General features: G+C 52.2%; 1 protein-coding gene across 2 annotated transcripts; it reads right to left on the minus strand.

Moving 5' to 3' along the window:
• ALKBH5 (alkB homolog 5, RNA demethylase) lies at nucleotides 1-26,685 on the minus strand. 2 transcript variants are annotated; one of them, XM_001918210.4, is made up of 4 exons: nucleotides 23,098-26,685; nucleotides 14,528-14,608; nucleotides 5,251-5,406; nucleotides 1-4,369 (listed from the first exon to the last, which is right to left on the minus strand). In XM_001918210.4, exons 1-4 carry the CDS (start codon nucleotides 23,865-23,867, stop codon nucleotides 4,192-4,194), a joined length of 1,185 nt encoding a protein of 394 aa, XP_001918245.2. In that variant the 5' UTR covers nucleotides 23,868-26,685; the 3' UTR covers nucleotides 1-4,191. The 2 variants fall into 2 exon arrangements, with proteins under 2 accessions (XP_001918245.2, XP_023509416.1); XM_023653648.2 differs by lacking the exon at nucleotides 5,251-5,406.
• Nucleotides 26,686-26,834: the final 149 nt, after the last annotated feature.

Consider the following 26,834-nt stretch of genomic DNA (forward strand, 5'->3'; position numbering starts at 1 on the left):
TTAATTTAAATAGCATATTTTATTTAACCCAGAATGTCCAAAATATTGTCATTTCAACAAGTAATCAATATAAACTAATGATATATTTTACAATCTTTTTTCATATTAACTCTTCAAATTCTGCTGTGTATTTTATACTTAAAGCATATCTCAATTCAAACTAGCCACATTTCAAGTGCTCAGCAGCCAAATTGTCCAGCAACTGCCATATTGGACAGCACAGGTCTAGATTTAAGAAATCGATGGAGAAGATACTAATGATGCAGATTAAATTTAAAAGTAGTGCTGAGGCTGAGAAATTTCAATCCAATTAACATAATTTGTTCAATGATAAGAAATCAGTAGGTCCTATGTCAGATTTAATGACGATAAATTTATTGGGAGAAGAGCAGCATAGTAGGCTACACAGGGACTCCCAAATACAGCAGGTCCTAATCCCTGGAACTTGAAAAAATTTTGTACATTTTTACATTTTTTTACCTTGCAGATATGATTAAAGATCTTTAGACGGGAGATTATTTTTGATTCTCCGGCGCCCTAAATCCAACAAGTGTCCTAAGGAGTGAGGCGGGAGACACAGACAATGGGAGGCCACTTGACCACAGAGGCAGAGACGGGAGTTACGTGGCCACAAGTCAAGGAATGTCAACAGCCACCAGAAGCTGTCAGAGGCGAGGACTAGAGCCTCCGGAAGGAATGTGGCCCTGCGCACACTGTGACTTCGGCCCAGTGATAGTGATTCTGGACTGCTGACCTCCAGAACTGTGAGAAAATAAATCTCTATGGTTTGAAGCCACCAAGTTTGTGGTCATTTGTTACAGCAGCCTAGGAAACTAACGCAAGCAGACGGGATGCAACTCCATTAGCCATGCTGTGGTTGAATTACAACCACAGTAGGCTACAGATATGAGAACTCAGCAAAAAAAATCAACAAAGCATTCCGTGAGAAACAAGTGGCTATACAGAATTTATAATAAAGAATATTGAATATTTTATTATTTGCAATTTATGTGCTACACATCTTTTATATCAGTACAATTTATAATAACCTTTCATGTATGTGTGTATGTGACATATACCAGGTCTGTCTTGCATCCTCAGCAGCCAGTACAGAGCTTGGCACACAGTAGGGCATTCAAATATTGAATGAATGAACATGACTTGGGGCCTTAGTTTCCCTCACCACACAACAGAGTTGGAGGAATGGGATGGGTTCCCCAGGTGGGCAGGGCTGGTGCAAATGATGTTAGAGCACCTACTGTGGGCAAGACTGGGCTGGGGTCAGAAACTGATGGTACTCAGCACCTGGCCCAAATAGTTGGTGCCCCAGGAGATGACTGGGAACAGTCAGATTCAGGGAGTCAGGTATGGGACCCCCACATTCTCTTAAGGCCTCCACAGGCTTGGGGACTGCTCAGAGGATTATCACAGTCCCAGAGATGGGTGCCACAGAACCACTGTAAAGGTGCAGAGACTGAAGCCAGTGACACAGCAGGACCTGCTGGGGCTGGAGCTCCTTGCTCTAACTTCTCCTGTCCCTCACTCCTGCAGGGTGAAGGGCCTCTTTTGCCCAGGGGCCTAGGAAAAGCCTAGGTCTGGCTTTGTCACAGCTACAGAAGAGAGTTCCTCCCAGCTCTCCACAAGAGACCCCATCCTACACTCCCAGTGTCAGGGGCCCAGGCATAGGGTGGGGGGTGCCCACCTATGCCATGTACAGTCTGGATGATCTTTGGCAAATCACTTTCCTCTCAGTTCCAATGTGTCCTCTCTGGGGCATCCAGGACCAGTCTGCCCAGCCCAGTGGCTACCCCTGCAGGCTCAACTGGCCACAGACCACATGGAGGCTCTGGCCCCCATCTTCATATCCTGTCACCAATTTGCAGGACTGAGCCCTGGCTGGTCACTTGCTCTCTCTGGACTCTTTCTTCTCGTCTGTTAAACGGGCAGTTAAGTGGCTTGCCAGGTTTCCACAGTAAGAATTTGGCCAAGCACACTTGTTCTGGTCACTGGAAGCAAATGAAGGAGATTCTCAACCAAAGCCCTTGACCAGAAGCTGGGAGCCAGGTCGAGGATCTAGAGGAACTAAAACCCTCTGGGTCCCGATCGTCTCCACCCCAAAACGTCTGCTTCACGTCTATATCCATATCCCACACCTCTACTGCACACATCTTAAAAAGCAGGGACCAGAAGAGTTTGCTCACTATTGGGGCCACAGTGAAGGCTTGGCCAGCTTACAATAGGAACTCAAGAATTTGTTTAATAAGAAAAACCATTTGCCTATCTTCTACAAAGGCCCTCCCCTACCTTTGCTCATGCTGTCCTTCCACTGGCATGCAGCCTCTCTGATCACTCCCAGAAGAGGGGCTTCCACAACTCAGCAGGGTGTGATCCTGGCCCCTGTGGGCCCATGGCGCCCTGGGCACCCAGAGACTCAGTTTATGAAATCCTTGGAACGGAAGAGACGGCAGTAAGCAAGTCCACCTTTAGCCTTCAACCCTGGATCAGCGACTCCTCTGGGGCTCTGGTGGGCAATGAGCTCTGCTTCCTGCCCCCTGCCCCGTTCAGAGTTTAAGGAGAAAATAAAGGGATGAAGGAAGCACAAAAGGCGAGCCCTCTCTTACAACAGCATCAGACAACTGTTTCAAAATATATTAGATTTGGTTTTTATTGTAGAGCACACATATCAGGGCAAAGTGCTGCACACACAACTACAAATCATTTTTGGGAAAAAAGCTGTAAAAAAAATAAAACTGCAACTGCTTTAGTTATGCAGTCCCGACGTGAGGAGTCCACGCTGGCAAAGGAGTTCTGGCCCCTGAGAGGGGCTCCTTGATGGTGACTGCCCCAGACTTCTGCAGCCTCAGGCCTGGGCCTCTGTAAGACAAGGCCCTCTGGGGTGGTGGCAGCCTGGTGACTGGGAGGGTCTCTACTCACAGCAGGCTGGGGTCTTGGCCCTGGCTGGCAAGGAGACATTTCTGACAAATCTAGATCAGCAAAACCTTGCAGCCTTTGAGAATCTGAGTAAACAGAAACTGCCAAAGACTTTACCTTTTTTTTCCTTTTATTACTATTTTTTAAAAGCCCCTTCCTCAGCTCCCACGCCCCTGAGGCTGAGGAGGCACCAACCCAGTCTGCAGGCCTGAGCTCTGGCCTTGGATGCATGCTGCAGGCGTACAGAGGGGGCAGGCGCCTTCCTATGGGGATGACACGGGGAGAAGGCCTAAGCTGGCCAATGTAGGAGAAAGGAAAGGGAAAGGAAAAAGCCAGGAGACCAAAGGAAAAAATAAAACCTCAAAACAAAAGAAAACAAAAACTCTACCATACACCACAACAATTTTCCATACCCCAAATGCTAGACTTGGAAGGACACCAGTCCCTCTAGCTAGAAACAATTCCTACAAGTGCCCCAACATGGCAAGTCTAACTGTTGCATACAATCACACGCATATGCTTGAAAGGAGCAACACAGTAAAGAGGCGTGCTCTTGGCAAGAGAGGTCAGGACCACTGCAGCCAGGCCCTCAGCAGCCCTGGGACTGACCCATGGGCAGAGCAGACCAGTGCGGGGGTGGGGGGGTGGGGGGGGCGCTCAGCCAATAGCTCTGGGGTACAGGGGCTGGCATTATTTAAGCCCCTGCCCAGCCACCCTGAACGACCGCTGCAGGAGGAGGAGGGTGTTTGCATGAGCTGCCGGGGCCTGGAGAAGTGAGAGGTGGGAGGAGAGCAGGCCCCCATGGAGCTGGCAAGCCCCAGAAGACTTCAAGCCAGCACAGACATCGCTGGGGGAGTGGGGACAGGAGACTGAACTTCATTTACAACACTAAGAAGATTTACATTTAAAGTAAAACAAGAATTTTCTTAACCAAAACATTTTGTTGCTTTTAAATAAACCAGCCTGACAGAGCCCCACTTGAGGACAGCTGCCCCCCACACCTCTACTGGCCACTCCAGCATGAGCTTCTGTCCCCTATAGATGCCAACAGCCTTTTTCGGTGCAGGAGAAAAAGCAAGAACACAATAACCAGGTCCCGACAAACTCTGTTCTTCAGCCTTAACAGGCAACAAACCAAGGGAAAAATATAAAGATAAAAAAACAAACAAAAAAGAAACAGAAACAAAAACCCTCGAAACGAAACAAAAGGAGGGGCAGCTACATGAGGGTTAACCAGAGTTCCCTGGAGGTGCGGCCGCCTCAGTGCCTCCGCATCTTCACCTTTCGGGCGGGGCCGCCTGCCGCCTCTGAGCAGTCCTCCCCGGACTCATAGGACTTGCGCCAGTAGTTCTCAGAGCTGAAGCTACCCCTCCGACGGTGTGTGGGCAGCAGCACTGAGCGCCGGTTCTCTTCCTTGTCCATCTCCAGGATCCGAGGCCTGCAAGGAAAGGGGTGGGGAATTACCTGAGAGGCTGGCCAAGGGGCCTGGCCTCCCACCTCTGTGCCAGGGTCTGACCCTCACCTGGCTTACTCAGCTCGATGGTTCTCCACAAGGAGAGATGTTAGCAGACGCACTGGCATGGTACTCTTTGCCCACTAGCGGCACTCCTAGTCTTTGAGACACTTCCCAATTACCCTGAGGGGTCTGCTTGGCTCTGGAGCCCAGGGCCCCATACTGCCAAGGCTGCCACACAGAAAGAGGCCTGCCCTCTCACAGCCTCAAGATCCCGCTGTCTACCTCTATTTCTCAACCATGCCCTCTACTCCCACTTTCTCTCTCTGCCCACCCCACCTCTGCTCACCAACCCTACTAGAGCGTGAAACCACCAAGCTCTTCCGGCCTCAGGGTTTCAGCCCATATAGTACCTCCTGTCTAGAATGCCCTTGCCGCACATCTTCCTCATCCTTCTGGTCTCAGCTTAAACAAATACTTCCTCAGAAACCTTCCCAACCCTTCTGAAATGGGTCCCTGGTCCGATATCTTCCAAGTCTCAAGCTTATCTCCTAACATTTAAGTATAACCCACAAGAGTGTGTCTGGGTGGACTGAACAAGGGAAGTCATGGACAGAACACAAAGCATTCCCACTTGTCAGAGTCTCAGCCCAACTCCTTCTCTCTGTGGGAGACAGGCAGTCAGTCAGAGGTTAGGTGAGAATGCCACCAATGTCACCAACCCAGGGGAACCAGACGTAAGGCTTTCGAAAGGTGGGCAATGTCAGGTTCCTAACCACCTACCCCAGGCTTCCCCACCCATCTCCCCTGCAGCCAGGCCATGAGGCTACTTTGCTGCCCTTTGTTGAGGGTCCTAAGCTGAGTACCTGTGGGCAGCATCAGGGTCTGCTTTGCGGTGGGACCGCTTGGGTTTCAGAGCGGGGTCCCTGTTGTTTCCTGATAGGCGATCTGAAGCATAGCTGGGTGGTAACACGGAACTGCTCAGGGACTTTGTTTCCAACCGGGGCGCATCTAATCTTGTCCTGCAAAGGGAACACACATGGGGTCGCCAGTGAGCTTCTGGTGAAGGTGTGGGCCCCATCAGATCAATTCTCTCTCTGGCCAGGCTGAATGGGGATGCTAGCAGTCTCTGCTCTGTGCCTCAGCCTCCTCATGGTTCAACTAGATATTGGTCTAGCTGACTTCCAAAGACCCTCTGTCTTAAGTTCAGGCTTAGGAGCAAGGAATAGGAATACTTCTATTCGGAGACTTCCTTATGAAACTTCCAATGATAGAGATCTGTTGCTCCCGGGGGAAGATCCCAGGGCTCTCTCCCAGCTGGACGAGGCAGCCCCACCACACCCGACTCAGGTTCTCCAGGGGCATTTACTCCACCTACCAGAGGACTGAGGGCCCCAACATACTCCAACAGATACCTCCATCTTTGCCTGAAATATCAAGACAGGAAGGCTCCCCTGGTCCAGTCTTGTGGAAGGGCTGAGGGGAACAGAGTAAGAGATTCCCTACTCTCACACAGGGAGACTGAGGCTGTGCAGAGCCAAGAGAGCCCAGGACCAATTCCACATTCACACACTTGGCTCTGGTCCCACCACAGCTACCTGGCAGCTTCTGCTCGTTCCAGGATACTAACCGAGCCAGGGCCAGAGGGCTTTTGAAGGCAAAGTCCTCACCTAGCACTGGGAGTGAGTTTCAAGGAACAGAGCACCTAGTAAAGGGAAAACATGCAAGTACAGAGGGGGATGGAGAAGCTGGGCAGGGAGGTAGCCTAGACAGTGATCGGAGTCCTTTCTGAAGCCAGGTCAGGAGGAAGCTGGCCTGGGAAAGTTCAAAGAAGCCCTGAGGCTTCTTGTATACAGAGTACACAGAAGGCTGGCAAATCAGGCCGGTGGCAGCAAGGGGCAGGAGTGAGGCCTGGGGTGGGGAGCAATGGGGGCACAGCCGGAGAAGTGCTGAAGGCATCTTTCTCATGGGCTGCTGTGTACAAAGTACTAACTCGGTTCTGAGGAATAAGGTGCTGTAGTCAGGGTAGGACTCAAAGGACATCCTCATGAGAACGATGAGGGGAAGAGAGCAGGAGGGAAATCCGAGAGCTGCCTTGGCCTAGGCTGCTTGGCATTCTTGGTAACAACTGCATCCAGTCCTCACAGATCCCCCCCACCCCTACAGGCTGGCCTGCTGTAAATACATGGGGAAAACTGGGACAGAAAGGCGGTAAGTCACGTGTCCTGCAAGTCATGGGAGAAAGGCTGAAGCCCAGGTGAGACTCTAAGCCAGACAGGCAGGAGCCACAGAGGTCTTTATCCTGAGGCTAGCAGAGGGTGCCTTCTGGTTGGAAACCAATGTTTTGATGCCCTCAGGCTCAAACTGGTGGGCAGGCAGGAAGGGTAGCCGGTCCCTGCCCCTTTGCTTTGGCCTCAAAGACAAGGAGGTCAGAGGGGCCCAGCTGTACAGTCTGGCCCACCAGTCTGAGCCTCCACTGTGGGCACTCCAAGTTCAGGGAAGCAGGCCCTAGCAGCAAAGGAGAAGATCCAGCCCTGATGCTGCCACTCAGAATCCAACCTAGTCACCATCCCTCTCGGGGCCTCAGTTTCCCCACCTAAGTAAAGGAGGGAGAAATGTGGACTGGCTCTAAAGCCTCTTTCAGTTCTGAGGGTCTAGAAATTGAAGACAAGTCACCTCCTTCAAGGCTAGGATTCTTTAGAGGGGCACCAGGAAGAAGTGGTGCTGGGCAACAGCCAACATGAGGGTGGGAATTAGAATCACCTGAGCCCCAAGGACCTCATCTTTACCTGGACAGGCCTCCTAGCCCTGCGCTGAAAGGTCCAGGTGGCAGAAATCACACCAAATGAGACAAAAGCCATTAAGCTTGACACAGAGACTCCAAGGGTCTGAAGCCTCATGGAGGAAAGCCCCCTCTGCAACCACAGAGCTAAGTCCAACACGTTCCCCTCTGGCACTGTGGAGCTAAGTCTGACACTAATACGCCACAGGTGCCAGGGATCACACACTCAGGACAGGAAAGCCCGTTTACCGAAGAAGCTTCAATTAAGCCCTGGAGGGCAAGGCCTACCACCCTGGAATTGTTTCCTCAGGTGACTGACAGATGGCAAGAAACAATGGAGCCACCAAGAGGAGAGCCTGGCTTACCCACCTCCAAGACTAGAAAACAGGAACATATTGTGCCACACAGGCAAAGCTGGCACATGCCTAGCCCTGGTGTGTCCCCACAGCTCGGGGACAGTGGTAGTGGCCCCTCACCATGGGTCTAGGACTGCTCAAGAGGCTAGGGAGACAGGTGAGACAAGTTGAGACTAGACAGACAGGCCAGGGACACGGACTGGCTGTTTCTCTCTAGCCGCCTAAAGGAAGAGAAGGGTGCTGTTCTCTGCCATGGCAGCTTTGCTGTCATCAGGGGGCAGCCCGCAGAAGGGGGATGATCAGAGGTGGCCCTACCAGATACTCAGCCTCCTATACCCACTTTGCAGACAGTATGAGCTCTGGGGCCCAAAGGGCTCCTGACATATCCCCTGGAGCTGTTACAAGAACATCTCGGAAGTGCCGGAGAAGTTCCTGCTCTCCCTCCACTTCCCAAAAGCCACTAAGCTGCAGGAGGCCAGACTAAAGCCAGATGCCCAGCCCAGAGCTCACCAGCAGCTTAACTTCAGAGCACGCCCCTCTTAAAAGGCAGCCAACTCCCATGGAGCAGGCCAGGCCCCTCAGGGTTCAGCGGACAGGGCCACAAATTTGGAGTAAGGAAGCCCAGTTCCAGCAATAAGGTCTGAGCCTGGGCCTCCTCAGGTACAACAGGAACCAAGACCTGTGTTACAGATTTGAGTCAACATCCAGGGTCACAGCAAGGCAGCGCAGGCATAGGGTGAGGGTTAATCAGGCAGACCACTATACCCAGAAAGGTCACTCAGGGTGTCAGGACAGCCCCCAGGACAAAGCGGGGACTGGGCCTAGGTACAGGGGAAGCCAGAACAAAGGGAGAACGACCAAATGTTATAAACTATTATGATCTCAACAAAATTACTTGGGGAAAAAAAGGGAGTTGACCCTGTCCCAGATGCTCCCCTCCTATTCCTTCATCATTCATAGAATCCTCGATTGAAGTTGTGAGTAAGATTATTCCCACTGCGGGGGTAGGAAGAAATGCTACTTCAGAGACCAATCACTGGCCTAAGTCACACAGCTACGACCCCATAACGGCCTCTGAAGCCCAGGTGGGCTCTCTTCACTGCAGCAGAGAGCTGTCAGGCAGACCACCGGACCACCGTTTCTGGGAGACGGTGCACTTCAGGTCCTGCTGGCAACCACTCCCTCAACTTCTGGCTCCACCCTCACCAAGTCCCCTTGTGCTACAAAGCCTGGCTTTCCCGAAGGAGCCAGGAGGCAGGGAGTAGTGCAGGGGGCATGCTGAGCACCCCCTTGTCTACTGAGTGACTTAGGCTCCAGCACTTCTGAGTATCAGACTCCCACAAAGCCCAGAGCTGTGCTGCTGTCTCTCCTGCAATAGTACCTACCCCCTCCTGGCACCGCCCCCCATCAACCTCCCTCCAACATCACCCTCTCCAACTCCTGCCCTGCTCTCCCACAAGGCAGTTCTGAGACAGATGTAGAAGACTGCCATAGTCAGAAGAGCCTATAAGGCACATGATGGGTATCACACAAAGAGAGGGCACCCCAAGCACATGGTCCTGGGCTTCCAGCAGACTTCCACCCATACATACCCTGCAAGATACTCAGGTCCCAAGGGGAGCCTCTCCAAGACACCAAGCTTACCTTCCCTCCACCTGGGTCACTGAACGCCACCTCTGGGTCCCCCTTTCCTCCCACTCTGTGTACCTCTGCTCACACTGTACCTCAACTGGGCACAGCCTTCCTCATCTCCCACCCCTGACCCCTCAAGCTCAGAGGGGAGGTATGGTGAGGAGGGAGCTAGGAGAAGCACACACAGCATTCTTGAGTTTAACCATCCCCAGCACTACAACTGCCCCAATTTACAGGTGAGAACATACAGGTAACTGACTGGTATTCAGTGAGGAGGAGGCAGAGCCAGGCCAGGAGTCCAAGCCAGTCACATCCCCTGGTGATCTCATTGCCCCCTTATTCCTTGGGAAGATTGTGGACATATTAGGCTGGTCAGGCTGCCAAATGAGCAGAGTGTATGCATGCTGACACACACATTCACTGGACCAGGGAAGAAAGGTGGGCTAACCTAACCCTTGGCACAGGAGACAAGAATCACGGAGACAGAAGCAATGGCAAGGGTCTCGGTGGGGGCAATGTCTTAGGCCTGGTCAGGGAAACCAAGAGCCAGCCACTCCTCTGCACTCCCCTGAGGGACGAAGCCCAGAGCACACCCTCCATTCTCACCCTCCACTCATCCACACATACAGCCTACATTTGGGCTGCTCTGCTTTCAGGGAGGGCCTTCCTCTGACCTCTGGGACCCTTAAGCCTCAATGACCAAATAAGCCATTTAGCTCAACCTCCTACAAACAATCTTTCCCATGCAAATCCCTCACCAGCCTACTGCTCACATGCCTCAATGGCTCCAGTGCCCTCCCGATTTCTCTGGCACAACACAAAGTCTTCTCTGACTAGCTTACATTGTATCAAGCGCTCCACTCCATCTCTACTCTGTATTCCAGAATGGACTTCCTCAGAGTCCCCAGACTCTGAGTCTCTGTAAAGAGCATCTCTTCTGCCTGACCTGGCTTTGCCCCTGAGCCGTTCCTATGCATGCCTGAGGCCCACACATCCCTGACCACCTTCAGGTGGCAGTTCTCTGGAAAGCCTTCCTTGCCCGGTCCCTGGTAAGGTGCTAAACGTCTGCCTTCTCCCCAAGGACAAAGGGAATAAGAGACTAGTATACTAACCATTCCTGGCGCTAGCACAGAGCCTAGCACACACTAGCCTTGGTTAACATTTGGCAAATGAATCTCTAGCTGCTTTTCCTAGCTTCAGCCCACTCTTAGCTGAGCACGACTTGACCAAGAAGAGGGCTATTTACACTGCCTTGAGCCACTTTACTTGGTGAACGGGAGAGGCTAACATGCTGGAATAAAGTCTTGTAGGCAGAATGAGTACAGCCCTGAGGCCCTCCTGAAGACCAAGGGTTTGGGAGTCCTGGCCACCAACTGGAAGGCCTGAGGGCCCACAAGCCATCCCCTAATGAGCAGGTGTTGATCCAAGGCCTCCTCCCCCAACACCCCTCACTATAGAGGTCCTCTATACTTCCCACCTTCCAGCCTTTGAGCTTACCATTTCTACCTGGCCAGCATCTCTAGCTCAGGAGCCAGATCTACTAAGCCCGTCTTTACCTTAAACTCTGCTCCCGGCTTACACAAGCTGGATGTACTGTTACTTTTGCGGGGCCCCAAGGGACACACCCTGCACTTTTAAGACAGAGCTCACTCTGCTTGTGCTGTACTGGCATGCAAAGTGCCAGCCTATTAAATACCAAGCACCAAGGGAGCGCTAAGTCTCCTGCACACCTGCCTCGGCTGCTTTGTGTATGGTAGATGCTTGATACTTCCAAGTCAGGAATCCTTGCTCAAAGATCACTCCAAACTAGCTAGATGACCTGAGGCAGCTCATTTCCTACCTGAGCCTCTTTCCAAACAGAGTTCACACTCTCTACTCCGAGGGTTAACGTGTAGGCAGCACTCTACCCAGTGTCTGGCATCTAGTAGGTGGCTACTTGGCATGGGGCAGCACACAAGGTCCTTCAGAAGGTTGCACATTAGGGAACTCTAGAAAAAAACAGAACATCCCTCACCCTCGCATTGGCCCCAATGAATTGCTACGCCCCAATAATTGGTTAGCCTCTTTGTTCTCTAACCAGCAATTTCAAAATTTAACCACACCTTCAAAAAAGTTAGGGTCCACTTTCCCTGCCAGGGGTGCCAATGATTGACAAAGACACATGTTGGGCAGCTTGCCCTGGGTGGGCTGAGAAACAGTGACATTCAGGGAAGTTGGCAGATGCCGAGGAGCTGACCAACCTGCAGCCGCTGCCTCACTGCACTCTCTGTAGAGTAGACCCCCTGCCTCTTAAAACACTCACCAATCAGCTCTCTACCTGCACAGCAGAGGCAAGAAAGCTCTTCCATCCGTGAGCTTGTTTCTTAAACTCACGGAATCCACCCCAATGACACACTGGGGCAGGAGCAGGGCTTGGGGTGCTCCACTGTGCAAACCACCAATGGATAACAAGACCCAGCACCAGGAGACCCAGGTTCAAGGCCTCACTCAGCCATTTACTGTTTAACCGAAACAGATAATAACACTAAGCTGCAGCCTGAGGATTCCACTCCTGTGGAAGCTCTCAGAAGGTCACTTCCAGCCTCCTAGTCCTCCCTGTGAGAAATGCTAGCACCACGTGTGTGAAGACTCAGCACCACCCACATTCAAAGGAGCCAAATTTTGTTGAACCAGAAAGTACTTGGCAGCCGCCCACCCATTTCCCACCCTGAGACCTTTAGAAAGACCATCCCAATTCTGACTGATCAGAGCTGGTCAGAGAGCTCAGCAGCACATGCAATCCTTATCTGAATTTAAAAGAAGGCAGGACTGGCTCTACGCCCTCTGCCAATGAGGAGCAGGACCAGACTCAATGGCCAAATTCCACCCATCTGGACTCGGCTTCACCAGAAGACACCAAGTCAGCCAGGTACGCACCAACTCCATATCCCCGAGATCTAGGCAGCACCTGGGCCAGGATGCTTATCTTTTCATCCTGTCATCAGCTTGTTCTTTTCCAACACATGCCTCAACACAAGCTACCTACTCTGGAGCTGCTCCTCATCAGCCTGAATTGTCCTCCTCTGTTGCCTCCAAAGCCAGGGGCCCCGTTGGCCAAAGAGCTTCCCGAGGGAGCTTGTTAACCATGTAGACTCCTAGCTCCACCAAAGAGCATCTGATTCAGCCAGCCTGGGCAGCCAAGTATGGGAGCCACCATTCAAGGGGAAGGAAACAGCTGGAAGAGTGACCTGACACTCTGGCTATGGCCACCTCCATTTGCACCTCCAGTGAAGATTTCCCTGGGATAAGCTACCATGAGAGGCTTGGAGGGAACACCTGGGAAGTTGTAGCTCTGGTTCTATATTACCATGAGAATTCCTCTCCAGGTTCCTAGCTTAGGTGGGCCACCTGTCCCTGGCTGCAGCTGGAGATGCCAGCTATAGCCTGAGAAGAAATGACTGGGGAAAAGAGGCCAGAGGGGAGCTACATTCTTGGCTCCATCACTTCCAGGTTCCGGGTTTTTGGCTGTGCTGGAACCAGTGGAAAAGAAAGTGGAAAGGCAGATAAAAACCTTTCTTCTGATGAATTCTTGGCATATTCTTAGGCCAGAGGAGAGAAGCTTGCAACTGCCAAGATGATCCCTGTCTGAAGCTCCCAAATGTGTCCAGTGCTCTGCCTGCACCATGAGATTACCCACACGTCTGCATCACCTCCATTCTACAGATGATAAAATAGACACTCAAAGTTGTGACTTGACAAAGTGGCAGAGCCATGCCAGAGACTTCACCACCACATTATTCGAGTTCTGGACCCAAATGGCCAAGACGCCAAAGTTACTGACTGAAATTTAAAAGATGGCAAGCCAGAAGGTAAAGATGTACTTTAAAAAAGAGAGGGCTCTCAATGGCCAAAGTTGGAACAAGTTGAGCATAAAATACATACCAAGTAAATGACTGAATACAGAAATGAGCAAATGGGAGAGAAGAAACAACCTCCTGTGCCGAAGAATTCCAAATAAGCTGTGCGGCTACTCCCTCCTCGAGGGGCTGGCGCTAACTCCCCACTCCTCAAGCGTGAGCTGCCCACAGCAAATTCCCTCCTAAGAGGACGGGAGGAAAACAGGGGCTTTACAGTGCAGAAACCTGATGAACACGACCTCAGCCCTGCGTTCAAGGTCAACGTCAACAGGGACGAGTCCTGGGCTCTAGATAGGACATGAGGAGAAACGTGCTTTACCTCTGTGGTCTTCCTCCCCCAAACCTCTAACTCCATGAGAAAACCTAATAACCGTGAGAAAAACCTCAGATAAACCCCAATCGAGAAATGTTCTGCAAAACACCAGACTAGTCAATGTTATCACGAATAAGGCTAGTCAGAGAACATGTCACAGCCAAGAGGAGACCACTGAATGTAATGTGGGATCCTGGAACAAAAACGGTACATTAGGCAAAAACTAAGGAAACCTGAAGAAAATAGGGACTTCAGTTTATAATCACAGATCACTATTGGTCCATTAATTGTAATAAATGTACCACACTAGTGTAAGGCATTAGTAAGGGAAATGGGGTGTTGGATACATGGGAACTCTCTGTCCTATCATCACAATTTTCTGAAAATCCAAAACTATACTGAGAAATAAAGTTTAATTAAAAAAAAAGATGGCAAGCTACAGGACACCCTGCTCCAGCCTGGGTCTAGGGACTGGTCCTGCTCTACTCACTGACATCTATCTATACAACTCTGGACATCTATCTATACAACCCTGGGCAATCACCTAGCCTCTTGAAACTCCATTGTAAGGCAGGCTTGTCTTGACCCAGTGTCTGCATGGCTCAGTCCACTCACCCCATGGGCAGACAAAAAGCAGCACTGCTAAGGCCGGGTTTGGTGATGTCGGTCAGTATACCCCTGACTCTCTGGCCAGAGAGGAGGGACAGCCACAAGCCATGTGTCTGCAGAACACTGCAGCCTAACCTCCCATCTTCATTTCCTCTTCTTATTCCCTCATCCTTCCAGAAGTGAAAATCCAGGGATTTTTAAAGCAGGCCACTAAGGCACAGTCTAAAAATAATCAGCAAGAGAACATGTGACAAATCAGAACCTAGGAGGTGGGGAAAAGAAGAGGGGCATCTGGAACTGTTCCCCAAATCTTATCTCAAGACTGTGACCATAAACACCGGGAGCATGTGCATTTGCTCAGCCCTAAACTTCCTAAACAGCCATAGAGCTTAATTTTTTGATGAAGGAAAGAAAAAACAACTTTATCCTCACAGAATTCAAATCAAAAAGTAGGAGACCTCTCTCCCAGGCTTCACGCTACTATGCTACTGCTACAGAGAACCCCGACCTCCATCTCCAGACAGGCCTGCAGGTGCTAGACACCAGGGCACTTACTTCCTGAGGATGATGACCGCTCTGCGCTCCTTGATGTCCTGAGGCCGTATGCAGTGAGTGATTTCATCAGCAGCATATCCACTGAAAATAAACACAGGGCAAGTGAGCATGGAGAGTGAACAGACAACCAAAGCTCCTGAGGGGTAAGGGAAAAGAAATATGGTTCAGGTCTGAAGGCTGCCCTCTGCCCCATTATTCGAGATGTTCAAGGATCTACATGGAAGGGAAATAACATGTTAAGCTCCAGAACACTTCTGCCCAGAAGCCCCTCAAGGAAAAACCTGGGATGAGGCAAAAGAGGGCCTTTAAGGCAGAAACTGAAGCAGGAATCTCCCTGCTCAGGCCAGGAGCCCTTCTTTTAAAGGGCCCTCAAGAGGGTACACTTTTAGCGGCCTTGGAGAGAAGACAAGAAGCCCATCTCCTCCTCCTTCTTCCCTCCCTTCCCCCAACCCTTTGGCACGCAGAGGAAGCCAAGGCAGACGCTGACAGCACTGAGTCACCAGAGAGAACTAAGACTGCAATGTTCAAAAAGAGAATTTGCCTACTTGAAAAAAAAAGCTTTCAAAAACCACCATTTGGGGGGATCCAAAATCTTGAAGACAGCTGTGTTTGGAATATTTTAAGAATTTCCATCACACTCAAACATCTATTTATTTTCATCAAGTTACATAATTTTTAAAACTGCTCACAGACCTATGAGCGCGGGTAGATGACTGTCCTCTTCACAGCTAATGTCTTCCCGACTGGAAATTCTGGAAGAAAACTCAGCTTCCCTCACATGCCCTCACTGGGAGCATGGCATCGAAGAGGCACCCCATCCCAAGTTCCTCCACTGAGCTGAGGCAGTTTGACACAGCCAGAGACACAGCCACGGCCTAGTGGGAGGTGAGTGCCTTCTCCTTCTGTTCCGGATCCCCTTGACTGACCCTGGACCACAAATCTCCCTCTACATGGCTGCTAATCACCAACTTTCTCAGGGGCAGCTGGAAAGACACAAGCTTAACTGTCAGAAACACTCCAGGCCCAAGAAGGACTCCTCAAAACAGCCAGGCTCCCTCAACTCTGGGCAAGAACTGGATGCAAGAATGAATAAAAAATAAAAAGCCCAAGAGGGAAACACCTCTGATTTGGAAACCTGATTTGAGGCCACGCTGAGGACAGAGAAAAGAACCTTTATTTTAGGGATTTCCCCTCAGAGCTGCTCCTAGACTAGAGTTTTTCAGTTTTCTCTGTGAACACCAGTCCCACGAGAAACTGCGGACAAATGTCCACAGTCAAATCAATTTGCAAAATATTGAAGACTTTAAAAAAGGATTATAGGGGCCAGCCCTGTGGCCGAGTGGTTGAGTTCGCGCACTCTGCTTCAGCGGTTTTGCCAGTTCGAACCCTGGGCACGGACGTGGCACCACTCGTCAAGCCATGCTGTGGCAGCGTTCTACATGCCACAACTAGAAGGATCCACAACTAAAAATACACAACTATGTACTGGGAGACTTTGGGAGAAAAAGGAAAAATAAAATCTTAAAAAAGGATTATATGTTAAAGGATCTGACAATTACTATGCAAAAGAATCTGCTGACTTTATTTAACTGAGCACTGACCAAAGAACCTTCTTTCAAATAACCCCTATTAATATCTGTAGGCCCACAGTAAGAAACTCCACCTAGAGTTTGAGGAGTTGAAGAGACCTGGGTTCGAACCCGAGCTTTATTAACTACTAACTTTGCGATCCTGGCTAAGTCATTTGCTGGGCTTAAACCTCAGTTTCTTCATCTGTAACACAGACAACAGCAGGTTCTTGGGTGTTCATTTTGCTATGCTTTATAACTCAGGTATTCTTTTCTGGCCACTAATGAATTAAGATTCTAAAAGGGAGACAGTGCCCCCTCCCTTCCAGACAGGATTACAGAGTTATGTGACTACGTGGTTGGCACCCCTGGAAAGGGGCAGTGGGAGGCCTACCCGTAGGGCTGTTGTGAGACTCAAGCTAGGTAACACAATGTGCCTGGAACCCCACTCCCATTTACAAAGCACTTGCCACAAGCCAGAGGGCCCAGGACCACCCTGGGGCAAATGAGAACCTTGGGTCCAGCACTGTCAAGGCAATGTGATCCAGGGTGCCCCCTGCAGGGATCTGCCAGCAGAGAAGGGACTCCTGGGCCCCTTTCTCAGGGCTAGGTGCTCTAGGTCTCTTCCCATCTCTTGTCCCATTCCACACTGGGGTGAGCACAGGTCTGGGCGGCAAGGCAGTCCCATATCAACACAGAACTTCCCCAAAGAGCTAAGTCCAATTCCCTGAAGGCACTCCAAGGCACATTTCTAAGGCCTGAATCTGCAGTACTGGCTACAGGTAACCTTCCCTACTATTAACAAGTATTATCAATCTGTTTGACATGGCAACAGGCACTACTAAGGGTGCTGACTTCCTATCTCCAAAAAGGAACCACTTCTCTTAATGCAATTCTGGAGCAAATCCAGACGGTGGTCAAATCTTAAATGCCCCCCAAAGGGCTCTAGAATAAAGAACAAGCCACGCCAGGTTGCGGCCTCAGAAGAGCTAGCACAGAGGCAGACCTGCACAGGTCCACAGAAATGACTGTGGCCCTAACTCCACCTGAAGAGCTCATTAACACTGGTCTTCCAGATCCTCCTGGAAGGTGTGACACAGCCTACTGACAACCTCCTCAGAGTATCGGGCTCCTCTGGGAGCAGGAGGCTCAAAGTCCCAACCAAGGAAAGCTCTTCTGGCCAAACTTGAGCAGAAAGTGTCTACCAGAGACCACGGAGGATTATTTACTGCTAAGAAACCTACTTGCTACAAGAAACTGAAAGTCCAGTCTACCAGCTTGAAACTTAATACGCCCTGGGTCCAGCCCTACCCTTGGCATGAAGAAAAGTTCCAGTGCCTTCCACTCTTTTGTTTTCACAAGGAAGGGAGAGGAGGAAATACCTCATGCTGGTCAGCCTGCCCGCTCCCTGCCTGGGCTGAGCCCCCTTGAGACCCCCGACTCTACGCAGCAGTGACTAGTATGCTGCAGTCATCAAGACCAACAGACCCAGCTCTGTCGTCCACCAGCTCTATGCCTGAGAGGGACTCCCGAGAGTTTCTCTCCTCCCCTGGGAAGCTTTCCTCAACTCCCGGCACCGCCCACCCATGCCTCTGGACTACCACATCTGGCCTTGAGGAAAGTGTGTCTTCCCTACAAGACAAAGCTCCACCAAGGCCTAACTCATCTCTGCACACAGCGGACACTAAATGAAACGTGTGCTGAGCTCAACTGTTCTACTGCTTTGAAGTCTCTGTTTCTACATCTGCAAGACAGAGACTGCACCAAGTCCCTCCTCAGAGGATAAGGTACAGGCTAAATGAGGAACTGGGAAAACTCTCTATGAGGGACTGAGCAGGACTGGACCTCTCTCCCCTAGAGGACAGTCTTGGAGACTGAGTTGTTAAGGCACATTTCTAAGATGGCCACCATTCCCCATCTACTCCGTGCCTTGCCCAGGACAGTACAGAACCAGAAATGGAGAGACTGGCCAACATATCGGCCTCGTGGCAGCCTCCCTCTGGCTGGGGCTACCTGCTCTGGGCAGCCCCCACAAGCCTGCCTCACTACTGAGAAGCCCACAGCACTGAGCAGCTGAGGCTTTGGGGGGCAGCAGGCAAGCCACCTGGGCACAGGGGTAGAACTGTGAGCTCAGACTCAAGCTAGAACCAGACCCGAAACTCCAAGACAGATTGTCTAATTTTATGAGAAGCCCTGGGGCTTTCTGAATCCAGAGGGAAGAGAGTCAACCTGCTCCAAGTCCCAATTCTATACAGATCAAGGTATAAAGAATAGCTGAGGGGCCGGCCCTGTGGCCGAGTGGTTAAGTTCGCACACTCCGCTTCAGCGGCCCAGGGTTTGACCGGTTCGGATGCTGGGCACGGACATGGCACCACTCATCAAGCCACGCTGAGGTGGCATCCCACATGCCACAACTAGAAGGATCCATAACTAAAATATACAACTATGTACTGGGGGGCTTTGGGAAGAAAAAGGAAAAATAAAATCTTAAAAAAAAAAAGAGTAGCTGAGCGTGGAAGGCAACTCATTTCCAGAAACGTTTTACCTAAACTTCAAGCATTCAGTAGTGTGAAAGAGATCCAATCTTCTCTAACAACTCTATGGCATCAAGAGCCCCATTCTGCAGAGGAAAACTAAGGCCCGGAGAGGTTAAATAACTTGCCCAAGGTCAAACAGCTAAGTGCTGACAGTGGAACTCCAATCAAACTCTTAGGTTCAGTGTCTATGCTACACTGGTTTTTGTTTTTTGGTGGGAAAGTAGGTATTGAGGCGTAGGAAGAAAAGCCCACCTGTGTTTCCTGGTGACAAGGTCCAATCTGTCCTCGGGATCTTGCTGGCCTCAACAAAGGACACATGCATACTCACCACCCCCATGGAAGAAGTCCGCAAAGATGAACCCATGGCCCCAGGAAGATAGCACCATATCTTAGTGACGGCTGCACACCAACTGCCCAGCCAAAAATGGCCAGCTCACCCTGAAATTTTTATGGCCTATTTATTTTCTGCTTGCTCTGAGCTTCATGATTAAGCTCATGGCTCGCCTGCTAGCTTCCTTTCCTTTGTTGCCCTCTGCCTTCTTGTCAGGCCTGGCAGAACCGAGGCTAGCCAACCCCGGGCCCAGAGCTCCTCCTGAGAATGCACAGCCCTGACTTCTTCCTGAGGTTCCTCCCCCTCCCCTGGAATCAGAAGATTCTACACAAGAGACGTGGCCTAGGACCTATCTGCCCTACTTTCCCAACTATTTTAAGCCAAAAGCTAAATTTTGCTTTCAACCAGCTGAACAAGATCAGCCCTTAGCCCAGAACTGACAGGGGTGCCCACTCCACCCAATATCAACTGTTAACTGCAAGTCACAGGCTAAGCTCACCTCTGCGTGTCCCATGGCTGGGTAATACATCATTTCCAGACAGGTGGCTAAAGCCTGGGTCTCTGGGCACGTAGCCACCACAACCTCAGACCATGCAGCAGTGATTAAAAGTCGCAGCAAGTAAGCAATTAGCCTTGAGGTAATTATTCTAATTAATCCAACTGAAATCTGTTTTAATCTGCCCATTCATCCTACAGGGAACAGGAGAAGGAATGTGGGATGAAGTGACATGAAGAGGCAGTAAAAGATATTTATTTCCCTAGAGAACATCATTAAGAGGAAACTCACCCAGGCCTAACACAGGAAGGTAACAAGAAAACAACTGCCAACTGGGTTTGGACAAAGTTTGAAGCACTTCCAGAAGGGTCTGTGAGGGCTTGCTCCAAATGCCCACGTTTGGACACTGCTGAGTCAATGTTTGCCACACACTAACAACTATTAAATATAAAACTGAATTCCTGCCCTGTGGCCTTGGACGGCTATAGTCACCACCGCTACCAACAACCGAAGTCTGAGTCAGATGAGAACTACTAGATCCCCTCCCCATCTGCAGAGAACCACTCTTTTCATCAGCCCTACTTTCCAGTTTGCAACTGTACAGCTCATCACCTCCGGCCGGGGATACACACAGGAATTAAAAGCAAGCAAGGCCTCTCACCAGCTTGGGGATGAGCCCAAGCAGGATTTTAAGAGAGGCAATACTATCAGACAGATTTTCACCCACCTGCACACCAAGTATGCTGAGAGTGCTAAGGGAGCAGGTGCTAGAAGATTTAAATTAGCAGGGGTATCCAGACTGCTAGGGCAGTGGCTGTCAACTAGGGACGATTTTGCTCCCCAAGGAATACTTGGCAATGTCTGGAGACATTCTGGCTTGTCACAGCAGGTGCTACCAGCATCTAGTGGACAGAGGCCAAGAATGCTGCTAAACATTCTACAAAGCACAGGACAGCCCCCTCACAACAATTAGCCAGCCCCAAAGGTCAAGAGCTTCGCCAAGGCATGCCTCACCGGAACCTCGACTTCAGGTCCAGCGTGGATCTGAGGACTAATACTGAACTCCATCTGCCTCAAGTCAGCATCTACCTGCCCCCACCCCGACACCCCCTACTGCCACGAAAGCTGCTGTGTGCTCCCACCCCACCCCCTTCTTTGCTTGGCTAACTCCTAGTTACCCTTCAAGTTCCAGCTTACTTCCTCTCAAAAACTTCCAACACTCCAGAGCCCGTTAAGATGTCCCCCCTCAATGTACTCCTGCAGTTGCCTTCCTGGGCTGTGAACTCTAGGAAGGGAAAACCCATGTTTTAGGCTCCACCAAATCCCTAGCCCCATCAGCAGTGAGAGACCACAGGATGATTAAATAGTTGTGTACGAAAGCAAGCACCCATTTAAGGGCCTACCCTGTGCCAGGCCCTATCCTATGTCAGACACCAAATCACATTTAATTCTAATAAGCTTTAGAAGCTGGCATAGGGGCCGGCCCAGTGGCGCAGCCGTTAAGTTTGCACGTTCCGCTTCTCAGTGGCCCGGGGTTCACTGGTTCGGATCCCGGGTGCGGACACGGCACCGCTTGGCAAACCGTGCTGTGGTAGGCGTCCCACATAGAAAGTAGAGGAAGATGGGCATGCATGTGAGCTCAGGGCCAGTCTTCCTCAGCAAAAAGAGGAGGATTGGCAGTAGTTAGCTCAGGGCTGATGTTCCTCAAAAAAAAAAAAGCTGGCATAGCCCCCACTTTATAGATGGGAAAGCAGCTCAAAGAACACCCACAAGATCCCAAATCAAATGAGAGGAGAGCTGGATTCAAAGCCTGGGGCAGCACTTTTCAGGACATGGCTGAGCCACCCACACTAACTCCACGGCCAAGTCAGAACCAGGAGGGGTTGGGAGGGACTGGGACAGCTTTAGGGTTTTACTATTCTAAGGAAAGGATGAAGAGAATTTTCCTGATGATGCAATCCCGTTGCTGATCACTAACAGACCTGCATTTTAAGAACTTGGAACTTGTGCTCTTCAATACAGGGGTGTGCATGCATACAGGGGGAGGGAGAGCCTCAAAGTGGCAAAGTGCCTCTTGTGATCTCCATCACACACCCAACCAGTGCTAGACCTCCTGAAGACAACCCTGAGGGCCTGTGACCATGTGGAAAACCAGTATCCCATTAAGAGACCAAATGGCCCTTGTGTGAGATCCTTTTAGCACCAAGCGCCCTTCAGTGAAGTCAGACACCAAGCTGTCTCACACAGCAAGCCACTCGGGAGGATATGCTCTGGAAATCCCATCTTAAAGGGCTCTGCTAAGACATCAATCTGGGAGCACCATGTGCAGACCTGAGAAGCTCAGAAGCCTAAACGACAAAGGGCCACCTGACAGATAAGTGGTCCTCTAAGTTTGAGACACATAAGGAAGCCAAAGTACTGCTTCTGCTACTAGTGACTTCCCAAACTTTCCCATCAGGAGACCCTGGATATTCCAAGGCTCTACCGTCATCCCCAGATACAGAAGCAGCCTCAGCTACTCAACTCAAATGAGACAGATGACCTGCTCATGGTATTAAGAGGGCTCCAGGGACCCCACTTTTGCCCAAGACCGTGGCCTACAGCACTGACTGCACTTGAGAGATTAAGCTGCTCACAACAAAACCTCCGAGTGTCCTGATCCTGTACAAGAATTCGGTGGTCAACCAAGCCGCTCTGAACAGCTGCAGTCTGGATCTCCTAAGAGGTTGTGGGGATTACTGAAGTACATTGCTAGATATACTTATTTCAGGGCTGGAAGGAGGCGGTTTCCAAATAAATCTTCTGCTTCATATAAACAGCAAAGGTGTTCCAGCAGGCACTCTTCTTTGGGGGCCAGGGCACTGAGCTAATTCTCAGCAGGATCTGGGACCCAAAATAGGCCAAGAACCTAAGTTCTGCTGCTGACATAACCACGGGCCAAATTCCAGGTAAAGAGATGAGTTTTATTTTGTTTCATTTGGTCCTGATAACAGGTAACATGTTCCTACAAAGGACCAAAAGGGATCCTTTGCAGCCAACAAGAGCTAAATTTTAAGAGTGTGCTGCCCTCTATTCCTGGCCCAATCACTGACATGTTCAATTCCAGGGAAGTCACTCTTCCTCTTAGGAACGGAGAACTGTGTATCAATTAAGTACACTCAGGAGCCTTCCTCGGTGAGTATTTTCTCTCTTAATGAATCCATCAACATTTTCTCTGTTAAGGAAACCAAGAATGGCAGAGTTGGAAAGACTCAAATACTAAATTCTACTCATTTCTTTTTAAACACAGATTTAGAAATGGAGGCACAAAAGGGAAAAGCGACTTGCTAAAATCACAAAGAGAAAGAGACTCCTAAAATCTTAGCTTTCTGAAAAGATGCGTTTAGATAATTCACAGTCAAGTCCCTGATCATGCCTTTGGGATACAGAATTCTAGATCGGTGCCGACCCCTCCCCGCTTTCTTACTAGTACACGTTTTAAACGCAGACTCCCTCCCCCTCCCCGCCCCTCCTACAAACAGGAGAATGGGGATGAACTGTAAAGAGCGCGGACTCCTATTGGCTGCTGCCTCCAGAACCAGGGTGGGCAGCCTAAGGCAGCAGGATGCAGGGCGGCCCCCTCCTCCCAGGTGGGTTACCTGAGCACAGTCACGCTCCCCCTGCGCACCGGCAGGGAAAGCACAGGTTCTGACACCCGGATAGGCTTGAACTGGAACTTGCAGCCGAAGCAGAGCGCGGAGTCGCTGAAGAAGGACACAGACACGATGGGGCGCTCGAAGATGTGGATGGGGTCCACGTGAGACACAATGCAGCCGCCGGGCTGGTAGTCGTTGATGACGGCGCTGTTGACGAAGCCCTCGGGGATGACGCGGTGCTCCACCAGCTTCTGGATCACCAGCTGGTGCACCCACTCGGGGATCTCGTCCACGTCGCCCGGCGGGTAGAGGCGCTCCTGGCCGGGCCCGCGCTTCTGCAGCTGGGCGCCGTACGTGTAGCCCTCGCCGAAGAAGTACTTGTTGCGCAGCGGGGCCCGGTCCACCGTGTGCTCGTTGTACAGGCCCTTCTCGGCGCGGGACACCACCTCGTCGATGCGGGCCTCGATCTTGGCGCACTCATCCTGGCTGAAGAGGCGCATCTGGCGAATGCCGCTCTTCACCTTGCGCGCCTCCTCCTCCTTCTGCAGCTGCTGCTCCTCGTAGTCGCTGCGCTCGGGGTCCGAGTCCTCCTGGTACTTGCGCTTAGCCCCGGACACCGGGTACGGTTCGGCGGCGGCGGCAGCGGCGGCGGCGGCGGCTACGGCGGCGGCGGCGGCGGCCGCTGCCTCCCGACTGCCCGCCTTGTAGTTGTCCCGGGACGTCATGGACTTGAGCTTCTCACGCAGGTCCGTGTAACCGCTGGCGGCCGCCATGGCCCCCGCGACGCTGCTCTAGGGTCCTCCGGGGCGGGCGGGCATGGCTCTCAGGGGACGCCCCGGGGCCCCGGAGGGAGGGAGGTCCTCAGTGCCAGGCCCCCATGCGCGGCCGGAGGACCTGGCGAGGGGCGTCAAGGGGCGGGCGTGGGGTCGGCACTCAGGGGCGGCAGGTCATGCAGCGGTGGTGGCAACGGGGCTCCCTCCTCCTCCACCTTCTCCACGTCCCGAGGGGCAGGGGCGCCGGCAGCGCCTCATGCCTCGGAGGGCTGCCGTGAAGGCTCGGCCTGTCTCCGGGCCAGACCCTCGGACGCCCGGCCCGGCCCGCACTTTAAAGCGCTTCTCACGACGTCACGGGCCGCCCGCCCGACGTCCGCCAGCGCCGCTCCTCAGCGGGCTCTTCAGCGCGCACGCGCAGTGCGGCCAGCCACCGCGGCTCCGCGCGCAGCGAGCATGCGCGCGCGTGCGGGCCGGGTCAGCAGAGGTGCCGGCGCAAGCGCAGACGGGGACCGCTCATCGTCCGCCGCCCCTCCCCCACCCACTGAAGGGCTTCGAGGGAGCACCCTCAAATAGCAATCTGCCTCCACGCCGCGCCACCTCCGCGACCGAAGGGCTCCCTCCACCGGGATGCGCTCACGCTGTCAACGCTGTCGCCATGCTGCGTCACGGCATCGTTCGAATACCTGCAAACGCCTCAGCCCCAGCGCGCAATCACCAAGGAACCGCCACAAGCTAGGCTGCCCCGTTACCGCCCCTTCGGCGCTTCCTCGTCTTTCATTGGGCCACCGGCGACGCGCCAGGCGGGCCCAGGTGGGATATTCCTGAAGTTGGTTGGTAATCATGCCTGTCAATCAGGCGGTCGCCTAGGTTACTGCGTCCGTCACTTAATTAGCTTGAGGGAGGGTGGTGAGGACCCCTGAAGGGTGAACGGGTGGCTAAGTAAGTGCCTGAGTGGAGACCCCACAGGAGGAACGCCCTCAGGCGCTTGAGGAAACTTCTGAAACCGGCGGAAGCTTCTCAAACTGCCGGACCGAGAGCACTGGGTCACAGCTCCCAACCCAGACGACAACGGCTGCAGAAGCTGGACGCATTGTCGGGGCACCTCCCTGCCCCCCCTTCCCCCGCGGCCGCCGCTGCCGCCGCCGGGAGCGGACGTTCCGCGAGTCACGTCCTGGTGGCAGCGGGCGCGTGCGCACCCGCGGGCACGCGCCGGGGCTGGTGTAGCGCTTCCCTGGGGGTGGATGTCGGTGTCGGGGCGCGTCTTCCCGAGCGGCAGAAGGCTCCAGGGGACGAGCAGGCGCACGGATAAGGCAAAAGTGTGGATGATGACTGCAGGCAACTCAGAAGTTCTGGGGCCGGGCTCGGCGGCGCGGGGCGCGGCGGCGGGGCCACAGGCGGGCGCTTCTGATCGAAGAGCTCCCGGGGCTCCCCAGGATAAAGTTCACCTGCTTTGCTTGGCGTTCAAGACCCTTCTGGCTTTGCCTCATCTCCCCTCCGCGGACACTGAGCCCCAGCGTCGTCCTGGCACCGCCAGGTCTGCAAACAACCTGTCACACCTCCTGGACTTTGCCCAAGCTGGGCCTTCCACCTGGAATGCAGTTCCTTTCCACCCATCTCCTGCATTTTGATTTTTGGAGGCTCAGCTCGCGTCTTTCTAGCAGCCTGCCCAGATTTTCCCTGAAATGAAATGCATCTTAGCCCACACGATCTGGTCTCTGGGTCTGCCTTCAGCTTCGCCTCCCTGACCATTCTGCTCCCTGCCCTCACGCCAGCTTGCCAGAGCATAAGTACAGACTGGAATCTGACACACAGGGGTTTGAATCTTGACCTCATGACAGGCTGTGTGGCCCTGGGCATGTGACTTCTCTTCTCTGGACTTCAGTCTTCTGGTCTGTAAAATGGGAGTAAGGTCAAGACCCACCTCAGATGGTTGTGAGGATGAAATACAGTCCTGTATGTTAAGCAGACGGGATTGCTGACCTTGAGACTGGGGCTCAGTGTTCCGCGTCTGTCAGCTGAGGATCCTACCATCTCTGTTGGGAGGTGGGGGTTGTTGTGTAGTGACCGGGCCACCCTCCCTCCCAAGAAGCAGCAGCAGCAGCAGGCACATGGGAAAAAGTGAGGCAGGCATGCAGCCTATAGTAAATTTGGCCCCTGCCCCTTCGCCACAGCCTGGTGGGGTGTGGGTGGTGGCGGGGATGGGAAGGCAGCTGCAGGCAGTGAGAAGGTGGCCAGCGGGCAAGGCTGGGGCCAGGCGGTCCGAGCATACCATGTGAACACCTGGGCAGGGCCCTTTGCCTGCATAATGGGTGGTTCAGCTCTGACGGCTCAGGCCCTTCGGAAGCCCAGCGCTCACCTCTGAACTGCCCTCCAACAGGGTGGCATCAGACTCTGCTCTCACACCTGCTTGACAGGGCGCTCACTACTTCAGTAATCAGAAAGTACTCCCTCAGACTCCCCATGGAGCCTGGCTCCAATCACCAAGGCAAAAGTTGGAATTCTCTCTGCTCTAGCTCCCGACGGCCCCTGCCATCCCACACATTCCATCAGAAGCTTCCATGGGCTCCTCCCTGACTGTGCTAGGGGCTAGGGCCCTCCCCTCTCTGAGCCTCGGAGAGACAGCATGGACTCTGGAGTCAGCCTGCCTGCATTTGAATCTTCGCTAGGCCACTTACTGGTTACTTGCTTCACCTCTCTGGGCCTCAGTTTCCCCATATATGAAATGGTGGTCTTAGTACCCATCTCATTGGGGTATTTTGAGGCTTGAGTGGCTAGCACATGTACAGTGCCTGGTGCATAGTAAAACTTGGTAAGAATTAGCTTTAAAAACAAAGTTTCCTGACTCCAAACATCCATTCGTACTCCATGCTAGACATTATAATGACCACTTAGAAAGCACTTGCCCTAAAGCTTCTGTCAATCTTCCAGTTTACAAAGAAGGAAGCAAAAGCTCAGAAAGGGCAAGCA

The sequence above is a fragment of the Equus caballus genome, chromosome 11 (assembly GCF_041296265.1).
Source record: "Equus caballus isolate H_3958 breed thoroughbred chromosome 11, TB-T2T, whole genome shotgun sequence".
NCBI classification, from domain to species: Eukaryota; Metazoa; Chordata; class Mammalia; order Perissodactyla; family Equidae; genus Equus; species Equus caballus.